Consider the following 23,687-nt stretch of genomic DNA (forward strand, 5'->3'; position numbering starts at 1 on the left):
CCTCATCATCTCAGTGGAGTGGCTTCAACCGTGAACTTATATTTCTGCTATTACATTAGACAGGAGCTGGAGCTCGGTTTCCTTTACAGCTTGTTCCACCAAACACATATTTACGAAATAGATAACAGTGAGGGAGATGATTTCCCCTTGACTAGAATTCATGAGTTTCCTTTGGAATGTGTGAATACAGGAGTTTGATGAAGACATTTACTCTGATTTTGATTTGCAGTAACAATGCATGGCAGTTAGTTACCCAGTAGGGGCTTCTGAAAGACAGGGATAATGATCTCTCAGATGGAGCTGCGTGTAAGGGAAAGGTGTTGCTAAAGAGAGCCCAGAGCATCTAACACTCAAAGGCTCCTGCTGAAAACAATTCCCTGAAAATGTGCTCCAAGAAATAAAGAAACACATCAACACAACATATGAAACAAAGAAATGTCAAAACTCAACAAGGGCAGGAGGAGGTCATGGGAGAGGCAAGGAGGCCATGAGCAGGGTCTGGTAGTTTCACCAAACTCAGGTGCAGGGGCCTCTGGCCTGAAGTCTGAGACCACAACCTTGAAGGTTATGGGGCCTGTGTGGCACCCATTCTCCTTTCAGAACCCAGACACTGTTTCCTGACCAATTTCTCCATCACTTCAGATGGAAGTCTCCCTGTGGCTGTGATTTCAGTTTGCTGCTGTTCCCTGCTGTCATCCATTAGACACCAATCCAGAAGCAAGTGAGATGGCATAAGCAGTTTTTTTCAGAGCCACATGACATCACTGTGTTCTGAGCAAAGCTTTCTGCTTCAATAAGCCTTTCCTGAGAGACCACGGGTACTCTAGCCCCCAAATCTAATAGTTATTGGGTATTGCTGACACAGAGTGCATAGGTCCTGGCTGGCTCATCCCTTTCACAGAGCCATCCTAGATCTCCTTAGCATGGAGTGCCCTGTGACTGTGTGGTTGAGGACATCAGACAAGGAAGGTGGAGCAGTGCCAGGTGCAAAGGAGCCAATGTGTCCCACCCAGGGAGCCTCAGAGACTATGTACAGGAGTAAGCAGGTTTCTGAAAAGGGCTGTGGAATGCTCCCATGGGAGGATTCTGAGAATATTAAATTCCCTTGTTTGAATTTGCCATATTTTCACATCTCTATATAATGGCTAAGTATTCATTTATAATGTGAAAACATTTTTCAGATATTCTATACCTAGGTCTATACAAATGTATGTGCACGCTATATTTTTCTCAGTTTGGGGATTAAGAGGATTTTCCCCAGAGCCTTCCAGTTGCTAGGAAGTTATATTTCATAAATACAGAGATTATCAATAATATCATGATTTTAGGTCAACATGCTGTCATCTTACCTCCTCGTACACCGGTTCATCCACCTCTGATAGTCCATGATCTGTAAAAGACAAAAGCATGTAATCCAGGTCCCTGAAAGATGTTCTTATAGGGTGTCTCAGTGCATGGCAAGGTGACCACACAGAATCCTCATATCAGGTAGAGCAGCGTGACCACGTCTCTGACTCAGAGTCACCCCATTAAGTGTGGGACAGGGGAGGGCTTGGCTAAGCAGCTTAGACACAGCATCATTCACAGGGTCCTCTCCCAGCTCCACAGGCAGACCTGCACAGAATCCTCAGGGTTTAACAGTGATAAAAACAGAAAAGTCTACCCAAACTACTTCATGTTAAAGATGGTGTGGAATATCACTTTGGCCAAAGGAATGCTATCCTTTTTATTCCTTAAAAATATAATGCTGGCGTGACCGCAGCCACTAGCCCAGGCAGAGACGGTTAGAGCGGTGCAGATTCCCCGCGGTGCATGGCAGAGCAGTGGCTCATCCCGGGCAGGCTGGTGCTGCCATGCGGCCCGGAGAGTCACCAGATTTACAAGACATAGTAAATAGACATAAAGCTGAACATTTATTACTTAAAGGACAGACAGAGAGACATAGAGGAGACACGTGTGCACACGCCAAGAGAGTGAACAGAAAGAAAGAAAGATGGCAACAAGAGGTCAGAAGTCGCTGGGAGTGGGCGTGGCTTGCCCCTTAAAGGGACCAGAGACCAAAAGGAATAACAATCCTCATTTGCTTTCTAAAGCTGCGAGGAAACAGCATGGCCAAAAGCCACCTGGGGAAGAGTTTATTTCCATCATTGAGGAAGTTAGAAACTCTAGGCAGGAACTGAATGGACCAGGATCCCAGGAGAACACTGCTTACAGGCTCGCTAATCATATCTCACTTGGCTTACTTTTCTATACAACTCCAAAGCCCCTGCCCACAGGAGGTTGTGGACTCTCCACATCAATAATGAATCAAGAAAACACCCTTGAGACTTGTTACAGGCCAATCTGATGAAAGCATTTTCTCAGTTGAAGTTCCCTCTTCCAAGATGATTCCAGCTTGTGTCAGATGCTAGAGTCTGACCACAACAGATGTCCAAGGCTACATAACTCAGGGCACACTCCTCAGTTTGTAGGGACTCTCTAGATCCTCCCATGCTTGGTTAGCCCTTTGTAACTGGTTGACTTCCCTCTTTTCCAGGCCACAGAGGAAAGGAATGCACCTCACTTTGACTTTCAATAGGATTTGATGTGCCTACCACATTCAGAGCTCAGAGCCTCAGAGGCCTGCCTGCCTTGAGCAGCTCCTCAGGTAAGAGGGGGCATGATGTCATCTGCTGCTTCCAGTAGCTGCAGAAGCACATGCAGACAGCTGAATGAACCCTTTTTGGTTTATTGTTCAAATATTTGACAGTGCATACTGGTATGACCCAAACAAAGACACTCTTTATTACTCCCAGGTTCTCCTAATTTTGAGCCTCAGCACGCAGGAACCAAGCCTCCTCCCAGAAAGCAATTTGCCATTCAGCAATAATTGCTCTGGGAAGCCTAGTCTGTCGAGAAAGCTTTTAGAGCCAAAAGTTCAAACAGATAAAAAAATCTTTAACATAAATCCATCTCTCCAGCAGAAAGAATGCATTATGGCCTGGGGAGTAGGACTCTCCCTCTCCAGGGTTCCCTCCCCTCCCCATAGTGCTCTCCCCTTCCTATATTGCCTCACCACCTTCCTGTATTGTCTCCCCCATGGCTTCTTCCCATCTGGATGGCATGGCCTCACTCCTTCTCCAGGCTCCTTCCTCCTCACTTCCCCAGCCCCTCCTGCCACTTCTTCCCTTGCCTGTGGCCACCCAGCTGCAAAGGACCCAAAGAGTGGGAGGTCACCTTGAAGCACTGCTTCTGGGGCATCTGCCTGCTCTCTCAGCTGGCCTTCAGCCCCTCTACCATGGCTATCTTGGCTTCCTTTTGCAAGATCACTTTGTTTGACTCCAGCAATTGAGTCTGCCATCTCCTCAAACTTCAGGGGGCCCAGGCGGTCCACTTCAGCTTGCTGCTGCAGATCCTTCAGGAGACGCCGCAGGAGAGTGTCTAGGGGAACAGACAAGACACAGTTATCAGTCACACAGCATAAGAAGGAGGCTGGCTAGCGGAGGGACGATTTTGTGTTTAGCTGGACACGGAGCTCACGGAGTAGGAAGGAATGATTAACTGACTGCCCAGAGAAGGAGAGAAGGCCTCACAGTAACTCCAGGGTCGGCTGCGGAGGAGTAGGCATCTCCTCAAAAAGCCTTCAGGTTATCAACACACATTGAGCTGTGTCTTCTCTCCCAGAACAGAGAACAATTACAGGATAAAGGGACACTAGGGCTTAGACTCACTGTCTCACTCCACCTACCCTGCTCAGATGCTGCAGAAGTGGACAGCTGTCATATTTCTTGAGGCTCATGGAGAAAAACCTCAGTCGAGCACTCTGACCATCATAACAATGTGTCCTGCATATGTACAGAGCCTGGGAACCCCTGTGCTGTGTGTGCGTATGTACAGAGCCTGGTGGTCCCTGTGCTGTGTGTGCGTATGTACAGAGCCTGGGAACCCCTGTGCTGTGTGTGTGTATGTACAGAGCCTGGTGGTCCCTGTGCTGTGTGTGCGTATGTACAGAGCCTGGTGGCCCTGTGCTGTGTGTGCATATGTATAGAGCCTGGTGGCCCTGTGCTGTGTGTGCATATGTACAGATCCTGGTGGCCCTGTGCTGTGTGTGCGTATGTATAGAGCCTGGTGGCCCTGTGCTGTGTGTGCATATGTACAGAGCCTGGTGGCCCTGTGCTGTGTGTGCGTATGTATAGAGCCTGGTGGCCCTGTGCTGTGTGTGCATATGTACAGATCCTGGTGGCCCTGTGCTGTGTGTGCGTATGTATAGAGCCTGGTGGCCCTGTGCTGTGTGTGCATATGTACAGAGCCTGGGAACCCCTGTGCTGTGTGTGTGCGTATGTACAGAGCCTGGGAACCCCTGTGCTGTGTGTGCGTATGTACAGAGCCTTTTGGTCCCTGTGCTGTGTGTGCACATGTACAGAGCCTGGTGGCCCTGTGCTGTGTGTGCATATGTACAGAACCTGGGAACCCCTGTGCTGTGTGTGCGTATGTACAGAGCCTGGTGGCCCTGTGCTGTGTGTGCGTATGTACAGAGCCTGATGGCCCTGTGCTGTGTGTGCGTATGTACAGAGCCTGGGAACCCCTGTGCTGTGTGTGCGTATGTACAGAGCCTAGGAACCCCTGTGCTGTGTGTGCGTATGTAAAGAGCCTGGTGGCCCCTGTGTTGTGTGTAAAGTAAAGCAAGTTCTGAAGGCAGGCTCCCACACAGCCAGACATTCCAACCTTTGCTGAGAGGGAGCTCACACACAGGGACTCAGGAATTGTCACTGCCTGGGCCTAGAACCTTCTTCTAGGCCAGGGCCCAGTGGAAGGAGGCATGGAACATGTACTACTGATGAAGTCCTCCAGCTTCTGCCTACGATCTGTTCCTAGAGCCAGACTCTACCATTCGTCCTGAGCAGGGATAGCTCTAGCCAACGTCAGGAGGTCAGGAAGGTGATGTTTTTCAAAAGGCCCTTTACACACTAGTCATGGTTGAACATGCATATCCACCATACTTCCATATTTCCCCAGCACCCCCAATAGCCTAGACACTGTGGGAATAGACGAGGCCCCATGGTTATGAGACAGGTGTGGGGGTCAGTTTTCTTCAACACAGACCTAGACTTTGGTCTATCTGTTGTAGCTACTTTGAGCTTTTTTTAGTCAATTAACAATGGCTATGTAGCACTTTTACCATGAGAAACCCTTCCACAAACACTGTCCCAAGCCTAGCAGGAGCTTTTCTGTCTGTCTGTCTGTCTGTCTGTCTGTCTCTCTCTCTCTCTCTCTCTTTCTCTCTCTCTCTCTTTCTCTCTCTCTCTCTCTCTCTCTCTCTCTCTCTCTCTCTCTCTCTCTCCATTTCTCCCTACCCCTATTTCTCCCACCCTCCCTCTTTTGAAGCAAGATCACATTAGTCTTGGTCACACCAATTATATCATCGCAGGTGTCAGACATCCTCCATCCAGATAGATGTGGGTAGGGAAAGGTTCCCCTGCATCTCCCCAGCTTTGCTTCTGAACAACTTCTAGACCTCAGTGTGAGGCTGAGAGCAGGGAAATTCCCCTGAGCTCAGATGTCTGGGATCATATGCATGATGAGAATTGAGGGGTCATGGCAGGCCCCCAGAAGTCAGCTATGCAGAAGTGTAGTATAGGTAGGCATGACATGATGATGCATGTGAAAGGAAACAAAAAGAAACAGGACACGTATCAGGGCATGCTGGGAATCCCTGTTGCCATGATCAGAGATCTTATAAAACACCATAGGCAGGACAATGAAAATCCACAAGGCCACATCTTAAAGGAAGGGACACCAAAAGACAGTGCTCATGAAAGATCAATACCATGAGGGGATTAGGATAATACAGAAATTTAGCTGGTCCTGGGAACCCTCCAGAGGGATCTGCTAACATGGTCCAGTTCCTGTATGCACAGATCCCAGCACAGAGTAAAGGCTTGACCATAATCCTCAACAAGGAGAGAGAATGTGACTGAGGATGACATAGGCAGAAGGGCACACCAGGTATAAACTCAGTTGGGACATAGAAGGAACAAAAAACAGAAGAAGAAGAAGAAGAAGAAGAAGAAGAAGAAGAAGAAGAAGAGGAAGAGGAAGAGGAAGAGGAAGAGGAAGAGGAAGAGGAAGAGGAAGAGGAAGAGGACGAGGACGAGGACGAGGACGAGGACGAGGAGGAGGAGGAGGAGGAGGAGGAGAAGAAGAAGAGGAAGAGGAAGAGGAAGAGGAAGAGGAAGAGGAAGAGGAAGAGGACGAGGACGAGGACGAGGACGAGGAGGAGGAGGAGGAGGAAGAGAAGAAGAAGAAGAAGAAGAAGAAGAAGAAGAAGAAGAAGAAGAAGAAGAAGAAGAAGAAGAAGAAGAAGAAGAAGAAGAAGAAGAAGAAGAAGAAGAGCTACCTATGAAAGGGTTTGAACATAGGCCAGAAGCAGGCAATTAGGAATGAGTCTGAAAACAGCAAAAGTTGCACAACGGAAAGATTACAGTACACAGAACCTCAGCAACCTGAAGAGTAGGGTTGAGCAGGCCACACCATGGTTAGAGCCTAGGGGGAAGAAGTGTCCAGTTAGGTGGGCTAACTGCAGATGGTCACATCTCCCTCTGCTTCTCCAAATCCAATCCCCCAGTCTCATTCCCAGATCTGAAGCAGACCACCTGTTGCAGAGTCCCTCCATCCCACCCCCATCTCCAGGGGTAACACAGATCCTTCTTCCTACTTCTTGCTTTGCCCCAGTCCTCAACTTCAGCAGGCACTCTCTGGGACCCCTGAGGTCACTCTGACCAGGGAAGCAGGTGGGCTAACTTAAAGTTTTCACCTCTCCCTGCATTTCTCCAAGTCCAATCCCCAATTCTCATGCCCAACTCTAGTAAATCTACCACTGTGACCTTTCCTCACTCTCTGCTCCCATTTCTAGGGAAATTTGCAGATCCTGGAAGAACACCCTACTTTTCTTCCTCTTGTGAGCCCTTTCAACCCCTCCAATCCCACCCCATCTCTAAGTATCAGCTTCTGATACCCAGAAACACATTTTACTTGAAACCCCAAGTGGGTACATCTACTGGAATAGCAGAACAGTTTCTATGAGGCACCTCAGTCACCACACTCTCAAAAAAACCCAAGAGGGCAACAGAAACCAAGAAACAAAACACCCATCCAACAATGACAAGAACAGGTATCAGCACCTACAGTTACAATCGTCTCAATCCCAGAGGCCTAGACACCAGCATAAAAACACAATCAATAACAGCAAGAACAGTATGTCTCCACCAGAGCCCAGCAACCCTACCCCAGCGGGCCCTGAGTATTCTAACATAGCCACGACTGAATAAAAGACTTTAAAACAGCCATTATGAATATGATAGAGGTCCCTGAAGAAGAAATCAATAAATCCTTTAAAGAAATCTATGAAAACACAAATATTGGAAGGAAATGAATTAAACAGTTCAAGACCTGAAAGTGGAAATGCAATCAGTAAAGAAAAGCCCAAACTGAAGGAAATATGGATATGAAAATTTCAGGAACCTGAACAGGAACCTCAGAGGCAAACTTCACCAACAGAAGACAAGAGATGAAGGAGAGAGTCTCAAGCATCGAAGATTCAATAGAAGAAATGTATACTTCAGTCAAAGAGAATGTTAAATCTGAAAAATTCCTGGCATAAAATATCCATGAAATATGGGACACTATGAGAAGACCAAATGTAAGAATTATAGGAATAGAGAAAGGGGAAGATGCCCAGGTCAAGGGAACAGAAAATATTTTCAACAAAACCATATAAAAGAAAATTTCCCTAACATAAAGAGGGAGATGACTATCAAGGTATCAGACACATGCAGAACTAAACAGACTGGATCAGAAAAGTTTCCCCTCAGCCCATAACAACCAAAAAACTAAACACACAGAACAAAGAAAGAATGTTAAAAGCTGCCCTAGAACAACAAAAGAAAAGAAATCACACCCAAAGGAAGGAGATGGCGAGAAATAAACTCAGAACTAAAATTAATGAAATAGAAACAACAACAAATACAAAAAAAATCAATGAAACAAAGAGTTGGTTCTTTGATAAAATCAGTTATGATTGATCCAAATTAAATAAAAGGAGAGAGAAGAACTGAATTAACAAAATGAGAAATGAAAATCAGGACATAACAGACACCAAGAGGATTCAAAAATCATGAGGACATACTTTAAAAAGCTGCACTCCACCAAATTGAAAAACCTGAAAGAAATGGATAATTTACTTGATACATACCCCTTACAAAAGTTAAATCAAAATCAGATAAACAATTTTAACAGACCTATAACCCCTAGTGAAATAGAAGCAGTCATCAAATGCTGTGGGATAATGTTCTTATACACTGTAAAAATCTGTTACTCATATTGTTTTAATAAAACATTGATTGGTCAGTAGCCATGCAGGAAGTATATGTGGGGCTACCAGAATAAAAGATTTCTGGAAAGAGGAAAGGCAGAGATACAGTCACAAAGAAGCAATATGAGAATGCTGCACTGAGAAAAGATACCAAGCTACATGGTTAACATAGACAAGAATTATGGATTAATTTAAGTTATAAAAGCTAGTTAATAAAAAGCCTGAGCTAATAGGCCAAAGAGTTTATAGTTAATATAAACTTCTGTGTGTTTCTTTGGGATTGAATGGCTGTGGGACTGGGCAGGGCAGAAACTTCTGTCTACAATTAAAAGTCTCCTAATTGGAAAAGGCCCAGGGTAAGAGGGTTTTAATGCATAATTCTACCAGACTTACAAAGAAGAGTTAACCCCAATACTCTTAAAGTTATTTCACAAAATAGAATCATAAGGAACATTGTTCAATTTGTTTTATGAGGACACAGATACCCTAATAGGCAAACCATATTAAGACCCAGCAATTAAAGAGAATTACAGACCAATTTCCCCAGTGAACATAGACGCAAATTACTCAAAACTCTTTCAAACCAAATCCAAGAACACATCAAAAGTTCTGCCATTTTAAGTAGGTTTCATCCCAGAGATGCCAATATGGTTCAGCATATGTAAATCAATAAGTGTAATCCACCATATAAAGAAACCAAAAGAGAAAATCCACACGATCACCTCATTAGATGCATAAAAGGCCTTTGACAAAAGTCCAACACCCTTCATTATAAAAGTCCTGGATATATTAGGACTAGAAGAGACATAGCTCAACATAATAAAGGCAGTATACCCGCAAGCTCATAGCCAAAGTCAACTTAAAATGGAGAAGAACTTAAAGCAAGTTCACTAAGAACAGGAACATGACAAGGCTGCCCACTCCCTCCATTCTATTCAATATCGTACTTAATACAGAGCAGTAGGCAACTCAAAAAAATAAGGGGGATATAAATACAAAGTATCTTTATTTTTTTGTTTTTTTATATCAAACATGTGTTTATTGGGATGGTTTCCTACTCATCTTGATCCGGGTGCCTTTAGTGATGCCTACTTCCAGAGGAACGTTCTCTGTTGGTCCGCTTTCCCACCTGTCAGCTGGCAGAAGACAGTGGTGCCGTGTGGGCAACACACAAGACTACCTCTTGCGCACAGCTAAAGACAGTAGTGTTGTTATAGTGGCCTGGGAATCATTTTCTAAATGCTGAAAAATACCAGAGTGAAACGCGATAAATACAATAAACATTATTAACGCAACTATCAAACAAGTGTTCTTAGGCAAGATTAACCAAAAACAAAACTTCGCAGGGAAACTATCTGATTTGTCAAACCTTACAAAAAACACAGGGGGAAGTGTGTGTCAGTGGTGCATGTTATGTGTAGGTCTGTATGAGACATGAGGTGTTGATGAGTCGGCTCACTGGATGAATCACTAAATACCCGAAGGGAAACTAACTTTGGAACACTATTATAAAGATCGAATATAGAATGTCATCATTCTCCTCCTCTACTACCCACTAAAAAGTGGGGAGGAAGACGTAATAGAACTGCTCCCTTAGGACGACATTCTACTTGGCAAGGCCACTTTTCCTTCCATCTCCACTTGTCCCTTAACGAGGTCATTGTCCGTCCTTGACTCTTACCCACGCTGATCAGGGACTTCTTGTAAACTGAGTTCCAGCATTCTCTCCCAGACTGGGCATTACAACTGATACCTGAGTCATCTGAGCTCTTATCATGGGCACGAAAGTATCTTTATTTGTAGACTATATGACAGTATACATAGTGACCTGAAAAATTTTATCAGGAAACCTCTTCAGATGAAAAACAACTTCGGCAAAGTTGCTGGATACAAATTATCTCATAAAATGAGTATCTTTCATATATACAAATGAAAAATGGACTGAGAAAGAAATCAGGAAAATACCACCTTTCACAATAGCCTCAAACATTAAAAGATATTCTGTGGTAGTTTTAACAAGCAAGTGAAAGGCTTGTATGCTAAAAACTTTAAGACACTTACAAAGAAATATATCAGAATATGGAAAGATACCTCACATTCATGGGTTGGTAGGATTAATGTAGTAAAAATAAAGTGACAGCCCTCAGAATGACAAATTGTTTTTACCAACTACACATCTGATAGTGTCTAGATATTAATAAAACAAAAAATTAAAAATAAAATACAGATATAAACATATTTCTTTAAAAGTGAATCTCAAATGGCTAAAATTAATGGAACTTAAAAAAAATGTTCAACATCCTTAGCCATTTGGGAAATGCCAATCAAAAATACTTTGAGATTTCAACTCATACCTGCCATAATGGCTAAGAACACAAAAACAAATATCAGCTCATGCTGATGAGGGTGTAGAGTAAGGACACTCATCCATTGGTAGTGAGAAGTCAAACTTATATAGCCAACATGGAAATCAGCATGGTAGTTCCTTAGGAAGATGAGAATCAATCTACCCTAATATCCAGCTATACGACTGTTGGGCTTATACCCCAAATACTTCATCCTACCACAGAAATGTTTGATCAACCATGTTGTTTGCTGCTCTACACATAAAACCAGAAATTTAAAACAACCTAAATGTCCCTCAACAAAAAGGTGGCTAGAAAAAATATGGTTCATTTATACAATGGCTACAACACAGCCATTAAAAAAAATAAAATCATGAAATTTGCAGGCAAGTGGATGGAAATAGAAAAAAATTATCCCAAGTTAGTGTCTTAGAAGCAAATAGACAAATTTGGTATTTATTCACTTATATGTAGATATTTGCTATTAAGTTAATGATAACTAAACCTCAATCTATAGAACCAAAGAGGGTAGAGATAGAGTAAGGGACTAATGGGGACAGATATATCTCATTAGGAAAGGGAAATAAAATAGGTATTTATGAGTGGATGGAAGAAGCTTTAATTAGAAAGTCAAGGTGGGGGACAAAGGGGGAGAGGATATGGGAAGAAACATCTAAAATTAGGGCTCATTTGGGGGATAGTACTGAAACCTAATATACTAGAAGATTCCTAAAATATTTATATATATGAAGGCAATCCACATGAAATTGCCAAATGATGGAGAGACAAAGTGCCAATTTGCCATCTCTTGTCAACAATCAAAGCTTTCGGTACTGGAATTGGGTTGAATCTAATTGAGTTGTTGGCCAAAGGAAACCCATGGGAATCCTCAAACAACTCAGGCTGTTGCCAAGACTGTATATTGTGCTCCACTAACTGGCAAGGCCCATTCCTGAAAAAAACACCTACATGTCTCATTGAACATGGAGAAGCTGAGCTAATGCCTGCATTAGAGCCTTCACTCCTATTTCCAAAATCTTTTGATACAGTGAGCTGCTCTGCATGCTACCAGAAAAGAAACATAAACACCAAACCAACCACAAACCATTTCATCTACGATGGTGTCCTGCTAGTAAGAAAGGTAGGCCAAAGCAGACCTGAGGCAACAAATTCCACAGGATTAGGACCAAACCAGTGACCTAGGCCAGAGCAGGCCTGAGGTAGCAAACTCCACAAAAGAAGGTCTAAGCCAGCAACCTAAGATAGATGAAGCAGAAGAAATGACCTAAAGAATAACTTCAAGAGAATGTTGAGACTCTTAAAGAGAAAACAAGAAATTCCCTCAAAGAAATTGAGGAAAAGACAAACAAAAAAATGGAAGACATCAGCAAATTCCTTAAAGAAAACCAAGAAAAAGCAATCAAACATATGAAAGACACTATTCAAGACTTGAAAACTGAAATAGAGACAATAAAAAACACAAGCAGGGGAAATTCTAGAAATAGAAACCATGAGAAACTAATCAGGAACAACAAATGCAAACATAAACAGGAGAATACAAGAGATGGAAGAGAGAATCTCAAGCACTGAAGATACAATAGAAAAAATAGATTCATCAGTCAAAGAAAACATTAAATCTAACAAAAGCTTAATACAAAAATATCCAGGAAATGTGGGACACAATGAAAAGATCAAACCTAAGAATAATAGGTATAGAAGAAGGATAAAAAGTTCAACTCAAAAGCATAGAAAATATATTTAACAAAATCATAGAAAAAACTTTACCAACCTAAAGAAAGAATGCCTATGAAGATACAAGCAGTGTACAGAACACCAAACAGACTGGATCAAAAAATAAAGTTCTCTAACCACGAAAGAATTAAAAACACTAAACATACAGAATATAAAAAGAATATTAAGAGATACAAAGGAAAAATGCCAAATAACATACAAAGGCAGACCTATCAGAATTACACCTGACTTCTCATTGGAGACAATGAAAGCCAGAAAGTCATGGTCAAGCATTATGCAGACACTAAGAGATCACGTGTGCCAGAACAGACTATTATACCTAGCAAAACTTTTAATCACCATAGTAGAACAAAACAAGATATTCTGTGACAAAACCTGATTTAAGCAATACCTAGCCAAAAACTTAGCCCTACACAAAGTACTAGAAGAAAAACTCCAACCCAAGGAAGTTGGTTACATCAACAAAAATGTTGGATTTTTTTGATGATCTCACAGCAGCAAATCCCAAAGAAGTGAAAAACACATAAATTAACACCACCAACAACGAAAACCAAATTAACAGGAGATAGCAGTCACTGGTCATTGACATCCCTTAATATAAATGGACTCAACTCACCTATAAAAAGACACAGGCTAATAGATTGGATGTGAAAACAGAATCCATCCTTCAGCTGCATACAAGAAACACACCTCAACCTCAAAGACAGACATGGCCTTAGAGTAAAAGGTTGGGAAAAAAATTTCCAATCAAATGGACCTAAGAAACAAGCTGGTATTGCTATCCTAATATCTATCAAAATAGATTTCAAACTAAAATCAATCAAAAGAGACAAAGAAGGACATTTCATCAAGAGGAAATCTCAATACTAAACATCTATGACCCGAATACAAGGGCACCCTCATATGTAAAAGAAACAATTCTAATGCTTAAATCATATATTAAACCCCATACACTAAAATTGGGAGACTTCTACACTCCATTCTCACAACTTGACAAATCAGTCAGACAAAAAATTAACAGAGAAATAAGGGAACTAACAGATGTTATGACTCAAATGAACTTAACAGACATCTATAGAGCATTCCATTCAAACATAAAAGAATATATCTTCTTCTCAGCACCTCATGGAACCTTCTCAAAAACTGGCCACATACTGGGTAATAAAAGAAATCTCAACAGATACACAAAAAAATGGAATACTCCATGTATCTTATCAGATCACCGTGGTTTAAAAATAGAATTCAACAGCAATACTAATTCATGAAAACCCACAAACACATGGAAATCAAACAATGCTCACCTAAATCATCAATGGGTCAAGGAAAAAATAAAGGGAGAAATTAAAGACTTTCTAAAATTCAATGAAAATGACCACACAACACACCCAAATTTATGGGACACAATGAAAGCAGTATTAAAAGGTAAGTTCATAGCAATAAATGCCTACATAAATAAACTGGAAAAATCCCACACTAGTGAATTAACAGAATGATGGAAAACATTAGAACAAAAAGAAGCAAATTCACCTAAGAGAACTAGATGGCAGGTAATAATGAAATTGAGAACTGAAATCAACAAAATAGAAACAAAGAAAACAATACAAAGAAACAATGAGAAAAAGAGTTGGTTCTTTGAGAAAATCAACAAAAATAGACAACCTTTATCCAAACTAACCAAAAAGCAGAGAGAGAATATCTAAATTAGCAAAATCAGAAATGAAAAGGGAAACATAACAACAGACATGGAGGAAATCCAGAGACTCATCAGGTCATATTTCAAAAACATGTACTCCACAAAATTGGAAAACTTAAAGGAAATGGACAACTTTCTGGTATCCACTTATAAATATTACAAATATCACTTACAAAAATTAAATCACAACCAGATAAGTAAATAAAATAGACCTATAACTGCTAAAGAAATAGAAACTGTCATCAAATGTCTCCCAACCAAAAAAAATCCCAGGACCAGATGGTTTCAGCTCAGAATTCTACAAGATTTTCAAAGAAAAACTAATACCAATACTCCTCAAATTGTTTCACATAATAGAAACAGAAGGAACATTGACAAATTCTTTTTATCAGGATACAATCACCCTGATATTCAAACCACATAAAGACACTACTAAGAAAGAGAATAATAGACGAATCTCACTCAGTGATGTAATGAATGATGGACATAGATGAAAAATTTAAATGAAATACTGGTAAATCAAATTCAAGAACACATCACAACCATCATCCACCGGCTTCATTCCAGACATTCAAGGATGGCTCAACATACAAAAATCCATCATATAAACAAACTGAAAAATAAAAACAACATGATCATCTCATTAGATTCTGAAAAATCTTTCAACAAAATACAACATCCCTTCATGATAAAGGTCTTGGAGAGAGCAGGGATACAAGAAACGTACATAAACATAATGAAGGCAATATACAGCAAGCCAACAGCCAACATCAAACTAAATAGAGAGAAACTCACAACAATCCCATTGAAATCAGGAACAAGACAAAGTTGTTCACTGTCACCATATTCAATATAGTTCTTCAGTTCCTAGCTAGAGCAACAAAAGGAGATCAAGGGAATATGAATCGGAAAAGAAGGAGTCAAACTCTCACTGTTTGCTGATGATATAATAGTTTACATAAGCAACCCCAAAAGTTCTACCAAGGAACTTCTACAAGTCATAAACACTTTCAGTAATGTAGCAGGACACAAGATTAACTCAAAGGAATCAGTAGCACTCCTGTACACAGATGATAAATGGGCTGAGAAAGAAATCAGAGAAACATCATACTTCACAAAAGCCACAAATAACATAAAATATCTCAGAATAATTCTATCCAAAGAAGTGGAAGACCTTTATGACAAGAACTTTAAATCTTTGAAGAAAGAAATTGAAGAAGACACCAGAAAATGGAAAGATCTCCCATGTTCTTGGGTAGGTAGAATTAACATAGTAAAATCACAATCTTACAAAAAGCAATCTACAGACTCAATACAGTTTCCATTAAAATCCCAGCAAAATTCTCCACAGACTTCGAAAGAAGGGTACTCAACTTCATATGGAAAAGCAAAAAAAAAAAAACAAAAACAAAAACAAAACAAAACAAAAAAACCAGGATAGACAAAACAATCCTGTACAATAAAAGAATTTCTGGAGGCATTACAATCCCTAACTTCAAATGCTACTACAGAGCTGTAGTACTGAAAACAGCCTGGTATTGGCATAAAAACAGACAGGAGGACCAATGGAACCAAATCAAAGTCCTGAATATTAGTCCACACACTTTTAGACACTTGATTTTTAATAAAGAAGCCAAAGATATCAAATAGAAAAAGAAAGCATATTTAACAAATAGTGCTGGCATAACTGGATATCAACATGTAGAAAAATGAAAATAGATCCATATTTATCACCATGCACAAAACTCGTGTCCAAATGGATCAAAGACCTCAACATAAAGCCAGCCACACTGAACCTCATAGAAGAGAAAATGGAAACTACACTTGAACGCATTGGTACTATCATATCATTGACCACTTCCTAAATAGAACCCCAGCAGCACAGACACTGAGAGAAACAATTAATAAATGGGACCTCCTGAAACTGAATAGTTTCTATAAAGCAAAGGACACGGTCCACAAGACAAAAAGACAGCCTACAGAATGGTAAAAGATCTTCACCAACACCACATCAGACAGAGGTCTGTTCTCCAAAATATACAAAGAACTCAAGAAGCTGGTCATCAAAAGAGCAAATAATCCAATAAAAAATGGAGTACAGACCTAAACAGGGAACTCTCATCAGAGGAATCTAAAATGGCTGAAAGACACTTAAGGGAATGCTCAACATCCTTAGTAATCAGAGAAATACAAATAAAAACAACTCTGAGATTCCATCATTCACATGTAAGAATGGCCAAGATCAAAAACACAGATGACAACTTATGCTGGAGAGGTTGTGTGGTAAAGGGAACACTCCTGCATTGGTGGTGGGAGTGCAAGCTGATACAGCCCCTTTGGACATCAGTGTAGCAATTTCTCAGAAAATTAGGAAATAACCTTCCTCAAGACCCAGCAATACCACTTCTGGGTATATATCCAAAGGATGCTCAACCATGCCATAAGGACATGTGCTCAACTATGTTCATAGCAGCATTGTTTGTCATAGCCAGAACCTAGAAATGACCTAAATGCTCCTCGACCAAAGAATGGATGAGGAAAATGTGGTACATTTACACAATGGAGTACTACACAGAAAAAAAAAGACATCTTGAAACTTACAGGCAAATGGGTGGAGCTAGAAAACACCAATTTGACTGAGGTGAGGTAACCCAGACACAGAAAGACAATTATCGTACGTACTCACTCATAAGAGGTTTTTAAACATGAAGCAAAGAAAACCAGCCTACAAATCATAATCCCAGAGAATCTAGACAACAACTGGACTCTAAGAGAGGCATACATGGATCTAATCTACATGGGAAGTAGAAAAAGACAAGATCTCCTGAGTAAATTGGGAGCATGAGGACCTTGGGGGAGGGTTGAAGGGGAGGGCAGAGGCAGGGGAGAGGGGCAGAGTAAAATGTAGAGCTCAATAAAAATCAATAATAAAAAGATAAATACTAATGCAATGGAGGCACAAATCTTGCGTCTGATCTGACTTCAGGCCCATTGTACCCAATGGAACTCATACCTGACACTGCTTGAGAGATCAAGAGCCAGAGACTACATAGTTCAAGGCCTAGGTTAAAACCAAATTCTACTAAAAGTCACAAAAAATGGATTCTGCTATACTCGAACATCGCTGTCTTTCTCTGCCATCATCAGAGAAGTTTCTTCCTGCAGCAGATGGGCACAAATCCAGAGACCCACAGTCAGATGAGAGGTGAGGAGGCGGGGAGGAAAGAGAGAGACCTTGAAACTCAGTCCTAAACTCTTTCCTCAGAGCTCAGGGAATCCCAGAGAAGAAAAGGCAGCAAGAGTGGAAGAGCCAGAGGAATGAATGACACCAAGGAAGGAAGGCCCTCTCAAGCAACATGATCCAAGCTCCGATGAGCAAGCAGAGCCTGAAGCAGCAACCACAGGGCCCCTGCAGGCTGCACCAGGTCTTCTGCATATACATTCTATCTTCCAGTGTAGTGTTTTTATGGGATTCCTGAATGTGTGAATGAGTGGCTCTCTGATTCTTGTGCCTTCTCTTGGGCTCTTTCCTTTCTGTCTTGTCCAACTCAAATGTGTTAGTCTTTGTATTTTCTTTTTTACTATATTGTTCATATTATAATCCCTTATAAACTCATTTATTGTCTTATTGTCTAATAGACAGGAAGGGAGTGGACCCAGATGGGAGGAGAGTAAGAGGAAGCTGCAATTGGGATATATTTTGTGAGGGGGAAAGTCTGTTTTTAATAAAAGGAAAAAAAGAAGAAAAGAATGGGGCCTCAGGCATCAGGCAGATTTTTCTCTTTGGTATTATACAGATGAACGGCATGCTTGGATCTCTAATCAAGAACTTTAAACTCAGAAGTCTGTAGCCAGGGGACATACCCTTCAGACACAAAGGGGACTGACATTTCTTACAGAATAGCTACTGGGTGGCACTGCAGATATATCCACAATCACCCTCTCACACATACATGCCAAAAGGGGGTCAAAGAAAACATAACATAGAATTCCCAAAAGAATATAGATAAGGAGCCAATATCCTTATGAAAAGATGTGTAGTCCTCACCCTTTCCCCAGCCAATGGAGAAGAAAGGCACATATTTTGGAGGTGCATAGATAACAGAGGCTGTGTATGTGACTGGCGGGGAGTAAATTCCACAGTTCTAGGGAAAGGTTCAGTAGTTGTTCATGTGCTTTTCATCAGAGGTGTCCCCCTCCCAGAGGGCAGAAATGACAGCTAGATTATGTGTCCACTCAGAGTCAAAGAGGACCAGTACTGGGGTGGGCAGAGAGGAGCAAAGCTGGGGTGGCAGAAGTGTCATGATCCCACAGTTCACCTTGAGTGGACAGGAACAGTCACTAATGATCTCATGGGACATCCTTCAGAAGTTCCTTCAGAGCAGCAGCCATCAGCAGGGTGCAGGGGGAATGTGCAGACAGGCGCTGTTCTGTGGTACTGAAGGTGGTCTCCTAAGCACACACCACAAAGCTCATCCTGCACACACATCTCTTCATGTATCTCCTTACATGCAAATTCCATCTTAACAACAGAACAGCAAACTCTAAGTCTGATGGAGGCCAACTTCTCCAGTTTCAAGGAAAACCCAGATTTCTTTTGTTCTCTTTGTGAGTGTTCAGTTCTAGCATCTTTTTCCAGAGGCTGTGTCTGGAAGTTGGGTTCTGTGTCTCCACTTCCTGAGGTACACCAACAGTGCTGCCAGTCACAGAGGCCACCGAGATGCATGCTGGGCCTCACACTAGTCCTTAACCTTAGTGGGGTAGGAAAGTCTGATTCCTACTAATAAGGAATGCGGGTTTTTTGTGCTCTCCAGACTTTTATTTTCTAAGCTATAATTACATACCCCAACAGTGATGTGCATCTCCTCCTTTCACCAACAGGCAGAGATGGGCTCTAGACACAAAAGCAGTGCAGGCACATGGGGGTACTCTGTCAGTCAACACAGAACTCACAAAAACTGCAGACTTCCCAGAAACCGTCACACCTACTCCACACTCTCAAAGCAGAGTGATGTGCACCATGCCTGGGACCAGAGGGCCCCTGACACCATGCCACAGAACCGTAGATGCAGCCCAGTACAGTCTTTTCAATGGCTGACCCCTGCTCTGAGGGCCCGGACTCTGGATCTTCATGGATGTAGCAGGATGACATATCTGGTTAGAACAAGTCTTACCGCTGAGAGCACCTCCAAAGATGGGCATTTAGAGACCTTGGGGTGAGCCCATTACAAAGCAATGCACAGTTGACTCTTCCCTAGTTGAAGCTCCCCTGAAGGAGGAATGTGAGCTTGCAGTACACTTTCAGTTGCATCGCCACATAGCAGGCACCTTTTCTGGTCTCTGAGGAATCTCTCTAAGCTACCCCAAGCGGGAAGCATATGGGACCGGTCAGGAGTGACAAGATGCCATTGTGACTTACAGTCATACTCCTCCTGAGGAAGGGAGCAGGTGGATGCATGCTGCTTTTATTACAGAGTTCCTCAAAGGTCATAAAGGCAGTCGTCACATCATGGCACATGCGCACACTCTCTCTTCATTATGAGAAGGAAAAGAATCACAGTGTGTGTGGTCTATGACCTTGTCAAGACTGAATCAGCTTCATTTGGGACTGGGGACAGGAGAGCATCCAGCTCTGGGAACTGGCATGTACCCAACATGAGAGGCTTTGTAGGTAGTCAAGGAGGAAGAGGACATAAAACTCACCATGCCAAAGCCAGAAGAGCCAGGCATGTGCAGACCTTTGCTTGACCTGTAAGCACGGAGCTACCAGAACCCATCCCCATGCATATGTTCATCATCTACCCACTTATCCACTCCAGCATTCTTTCGCCTACACACTGCCCATCCACCCATTCCAACCATCCAGTTGGTCAACTTATATTGGGCAACCATTATGTTCAGAGCCCAGGAATAAATACAAGCAAGAAAATATTGAAAATTAAGGGCATAATTTTGTTCACAATATATACATACATATCACACACATATATACCATACACATATAGCTTATATATGCATATATAAACATATACTCACCACACATATAGGACATTCACATATACACATCAATACATACCCCCCAAATATTTTGAATCTAGAAAGACTTAGCCAGTGGACATGACTGGCAAGCTTGATTTATTTGCCATGCCAACCATTAGGATTCTGTGAGAGCCAGGCATGGTCCCAGTCCTGTGATTGCTACACTTCCGAGGCTGAGGCGCGAGGATCTAGCATTAGAGGTCAGATGGACTATACCACAAGTCCAGTTCAGAAAAGAAAGCCAGCCCCATGAGATGACGGAGTGACATTCCCACCACGATTTTTTCTCTTAAAACAGACAAGAATTCAGGCTGGCTTGTCACCCAGCCTGTCACATATTTCGGTGTTTATTAAGTATCTTACTTTCCTGAATTTCAACGACATAGCCTCCAAACTTTTGCAAAATAATCTATTTGTACACCACTGCATGAATTTCACCCTGCAAACTGACAGGGTGACATAAACAAATATGACAAACATCTTTTCAAACTCACTAGAAACCTTTAAAATATGCAGTGTCTAAAACTCTACCTTTTGGAAAAGATTTTAAAATGTATTACTTGGTTTTATTAGCAAACAAAGATAGCCCAGTTAATTTACTAATTTTTAAAAAGATAAAATCCAACTCATATTTTATGGTGTAGGGAGATTGCTGTTTCACTTTAGAATATGAGTTGTGAAAGCAAAAGTGTAATTTGGGTGTTCAATGGACATTAATAAAATATAAAAATGAGATAGAATAATAAGTAACCTGTGGGTTCCTCCAACATAACCTTGGCCCCCACCCCTGATTCACACAATCTCTCTCCCTTTCTTCAACAGGACTCCCAGAGATTGACTGTGGGTCTCTGTGTCTGCTTCCATCCGTTACTGGATGAAAGCTCTCTGATGACAATTAGGGTAGTCACCAATCTGATTACAGGAGAAGGCCAGGTCAGGCACCCTCCCCACTATTGCTAGGAGTCTTAGCTGGGTCACCTCTGTGGATTTCTCAGAGTTTCCCTGGCACCAGGTTTCTTCCTAACCCCAAAATGCCCCCCATCATGACATCTCTTCAATACTCTCCCCCTCCATCCTGCTCCCAACCTACCCAGTCCAACCCCTCATGTTTCCATCTCCTCCCCATCTTGCCCCCAGTTTACCCAGAAGATCTCTTCTATTTCCCCTTCCCAGGGAAATCCATGTGCCCCTCTTTGGACCCTTTTTCTTACCTAGCCTCTCTGGGTCTGTGGATTGTAGGCTGGTTATCCTTTACAGCAAATACCCACCTATGAGTAAGTACACACCGTGTTTGTCTTTCTGGGTCTGGATTACCTCACTGAGGATGATTTTTTTCTAACCATTCATTTTCAGGCACTTTTCATTATGCCATTGTTTTTTTATAGCTGAGTAATACTTCATTGTGTAAACATACCACATTCTCTTTATCCATTCATTTATTGAGGGCATCTAGGTTGTTTCCAGGTTCTGGCTATGACAAATAATGCTGCTATGAACATAGTTGAACACATGTCCTTTGGATTGAGCATCCTTTGGATATCTACCCGAAAGTGGTATTGCTGGGTCTTGAGAAAGGTTGTTTCCTAGTTTTCTGTGAAATCTCCTGCAACATGAGGGCCAACCACACCATTCTCCATACTGATATCCAAAGGGACTGTATAGAACATTCCATCTAAACATAAAAAAATGTACCTTCTTCTCAGCACCTCATGAAACCTTCTCAAAAATTGAATTTTGCTTTTATGAGCATAGGTGAGCAAGAGACAGCTGACTTGAGCTCCTGGGAGTTCATAAACTCTGGACCAACAGATAGGGAGTCGCCATGGGACCAATGTAGGTCCTCTGCATGTGTGTGACTGTTGTGTGACTTGGTCTGCTTGCCAGGCTCCTAGTAGAATCAAGGTCTTTCCCTGGCTCATTATCTGGCTTTTGAGAACCTACTCCCCATGCTGGGTTGCATAACCCAGCCTTGACGCAGGAGGATCTAGGTCCTGCCTCAACTTGATGTGCCTTGCTTTGCAGATTCCCATGGGAGGCCTGCCCAGAGGCCAGGTAGAAGTAGGGGCAGGGAGGGCAGAGGGGGGGATGGGTGAGGGAATGGGAAGAGAGGACAGAGGGAAAACTGAGGTTAGATGTAAAATAAATGAAAAAATAATAACAATTTTTAAAAGTATAAAAAGTAATCAAAACAATTTCTGGATGTATGTTAACCTCACAATAAGCATATAAAACGTAATTGGTCTGTGTCCTTGGAACAAGGTATAAAGATGAGTCAATGCAATGCTTAAATCAAGAGGCTGAGTATTGGAAACTACGACTCTCTGCAGGCATGGGCACCAGGAGGGGAGGCCAGATGTGTGAGTGGGACCGGCACATGCTTTGAGTGCACTTTCCACAGTGGGAAAAGACATTTGTAGATGACTGACAGCCTTTTCTCAAGTACTGAATAAACCCCATGGCTCTAGTGAGCATCAACAGCCAGAAGGCCAATCTACAAGAGTGCTCCCCCTCCAGAGCCTCCGGAAGCATGTGACAAGTGTCTGTTCTCTATCCCCAACTGGCACAGCCTCTCCCAGGAGCTCCAAAGACAGAAACCTTGACTTGGCTTCCGATGCCTCCTCAGCATCAGGCCAGCTGTGACGCTCAGTCCTAGACCCTTGCGGGGACATTTCCTGATGCCTGTCCCTAGTTCAAAAATTCCTGAGCATCCCTGCAACCAACATCAGGGCTCACTGCCTTTCCACTGCTCTGGACAGGCCTTTTCCCTTTCAGGTGCAAGCTCACCTCCAGTTCTACACTGTGTTGGAATGGGGGAGGTGGCTGTCAGGATGGAATGGAAGAGAAGGGCAGGAATCACCATCTTGTCAGAGCCTCCTTTGTAGCATGCTGACTACAAAGAAGTGGAGCATTTTGGTGTCCTTCTGGACATCCCTGCCTACTCTCTCATGATGCTGATTCTTGCAGCTCCCTCAGATTACCTTCTCTGTGGAAGGCTGAGATCTCTGTGTGCCCTGCATGTCCCATAGCTTCTTTGCACAAGTTCTCTCGAGCTCTGCCTGGGGACCTCCCCAAGTCTCTGGGAGATGATCGATGAGGAGTTCAGGACGTCAGCTCCCCATACTCCTTCTGCATACTTCTTTTGTGTGTTTTCTATGTACTAGATGCTTTTCAGGCCCAGAGAGATAATAGAAATACTACTACCATTCAAGGAACATTTCATTATCAACATCAGAAGATGGAAAATAAACTATGGGAAGTGACCCTCATACTGTCTCTAGTGGCAGAAAAAGGGGAGGTGAGGCAACTCAGTGAAGGGCTCTGAGAGCCAACTCGGAAGGAAGGGAAGCTTAAGCACGAATTCAAAGAGAAGCAGCATGGACCACTATATACTGGGAGAAAGGCTCTCTAGGCAGAAGGAACAAGGGCAAAGGCACTAGAGTAGAAAATGCCTGGCTTGCCAAGAAAAGAAAAGAGTTCAGGGTGGCTAACAGGCAGCAAGCAAGGGCAA

General features: G+C 42.3%; 1 protein-coding gene across 2 annotated transcripts in view; it reads right to left on the minus strand.

Moving 5' to 3' along the window:
* Nucleotides 1–23,687, minus strand: part of Ptprn2 (protein tyrosine phosphatase receptor type N2) — a 733,386-nt gene that overhangs the window by 396,434 nt on the left and 313,265 nt on the right. For both annotated transcript variants that reach the window (XM_085698049.2, XM_048437696.3), the window contains 2 exons: nucleotides 3,217–3,420; nucleotides 1,350–1,390 (listed from right to left, as the gene is read on the minus strand). In XM_085698049.2, coding sequence (XP_085554175.2) covers nucleotides 1,350–1,390; nucleotides 3,217–3,420 — 245 coding nt within the window. The remainder of the gene's footprint in view (nucleotides 1–1,349; nucleotides 1,391–3,216; nucleotides 3,421–23,687) is intronic.

This window comes from Myodes glareolus, chromosome 11, assembly GCF_982192425.1.
Source record: "Myodes glareolus chromosome 11, mMyoGla1.1, whole genome shotgun sequence".
NCBI classification, from domain to species: Eukaryota; Metazoa; Chordata; class Mammalia; order Rodentia; family Cricetidae; genus Myodes; species Myodes glareolus.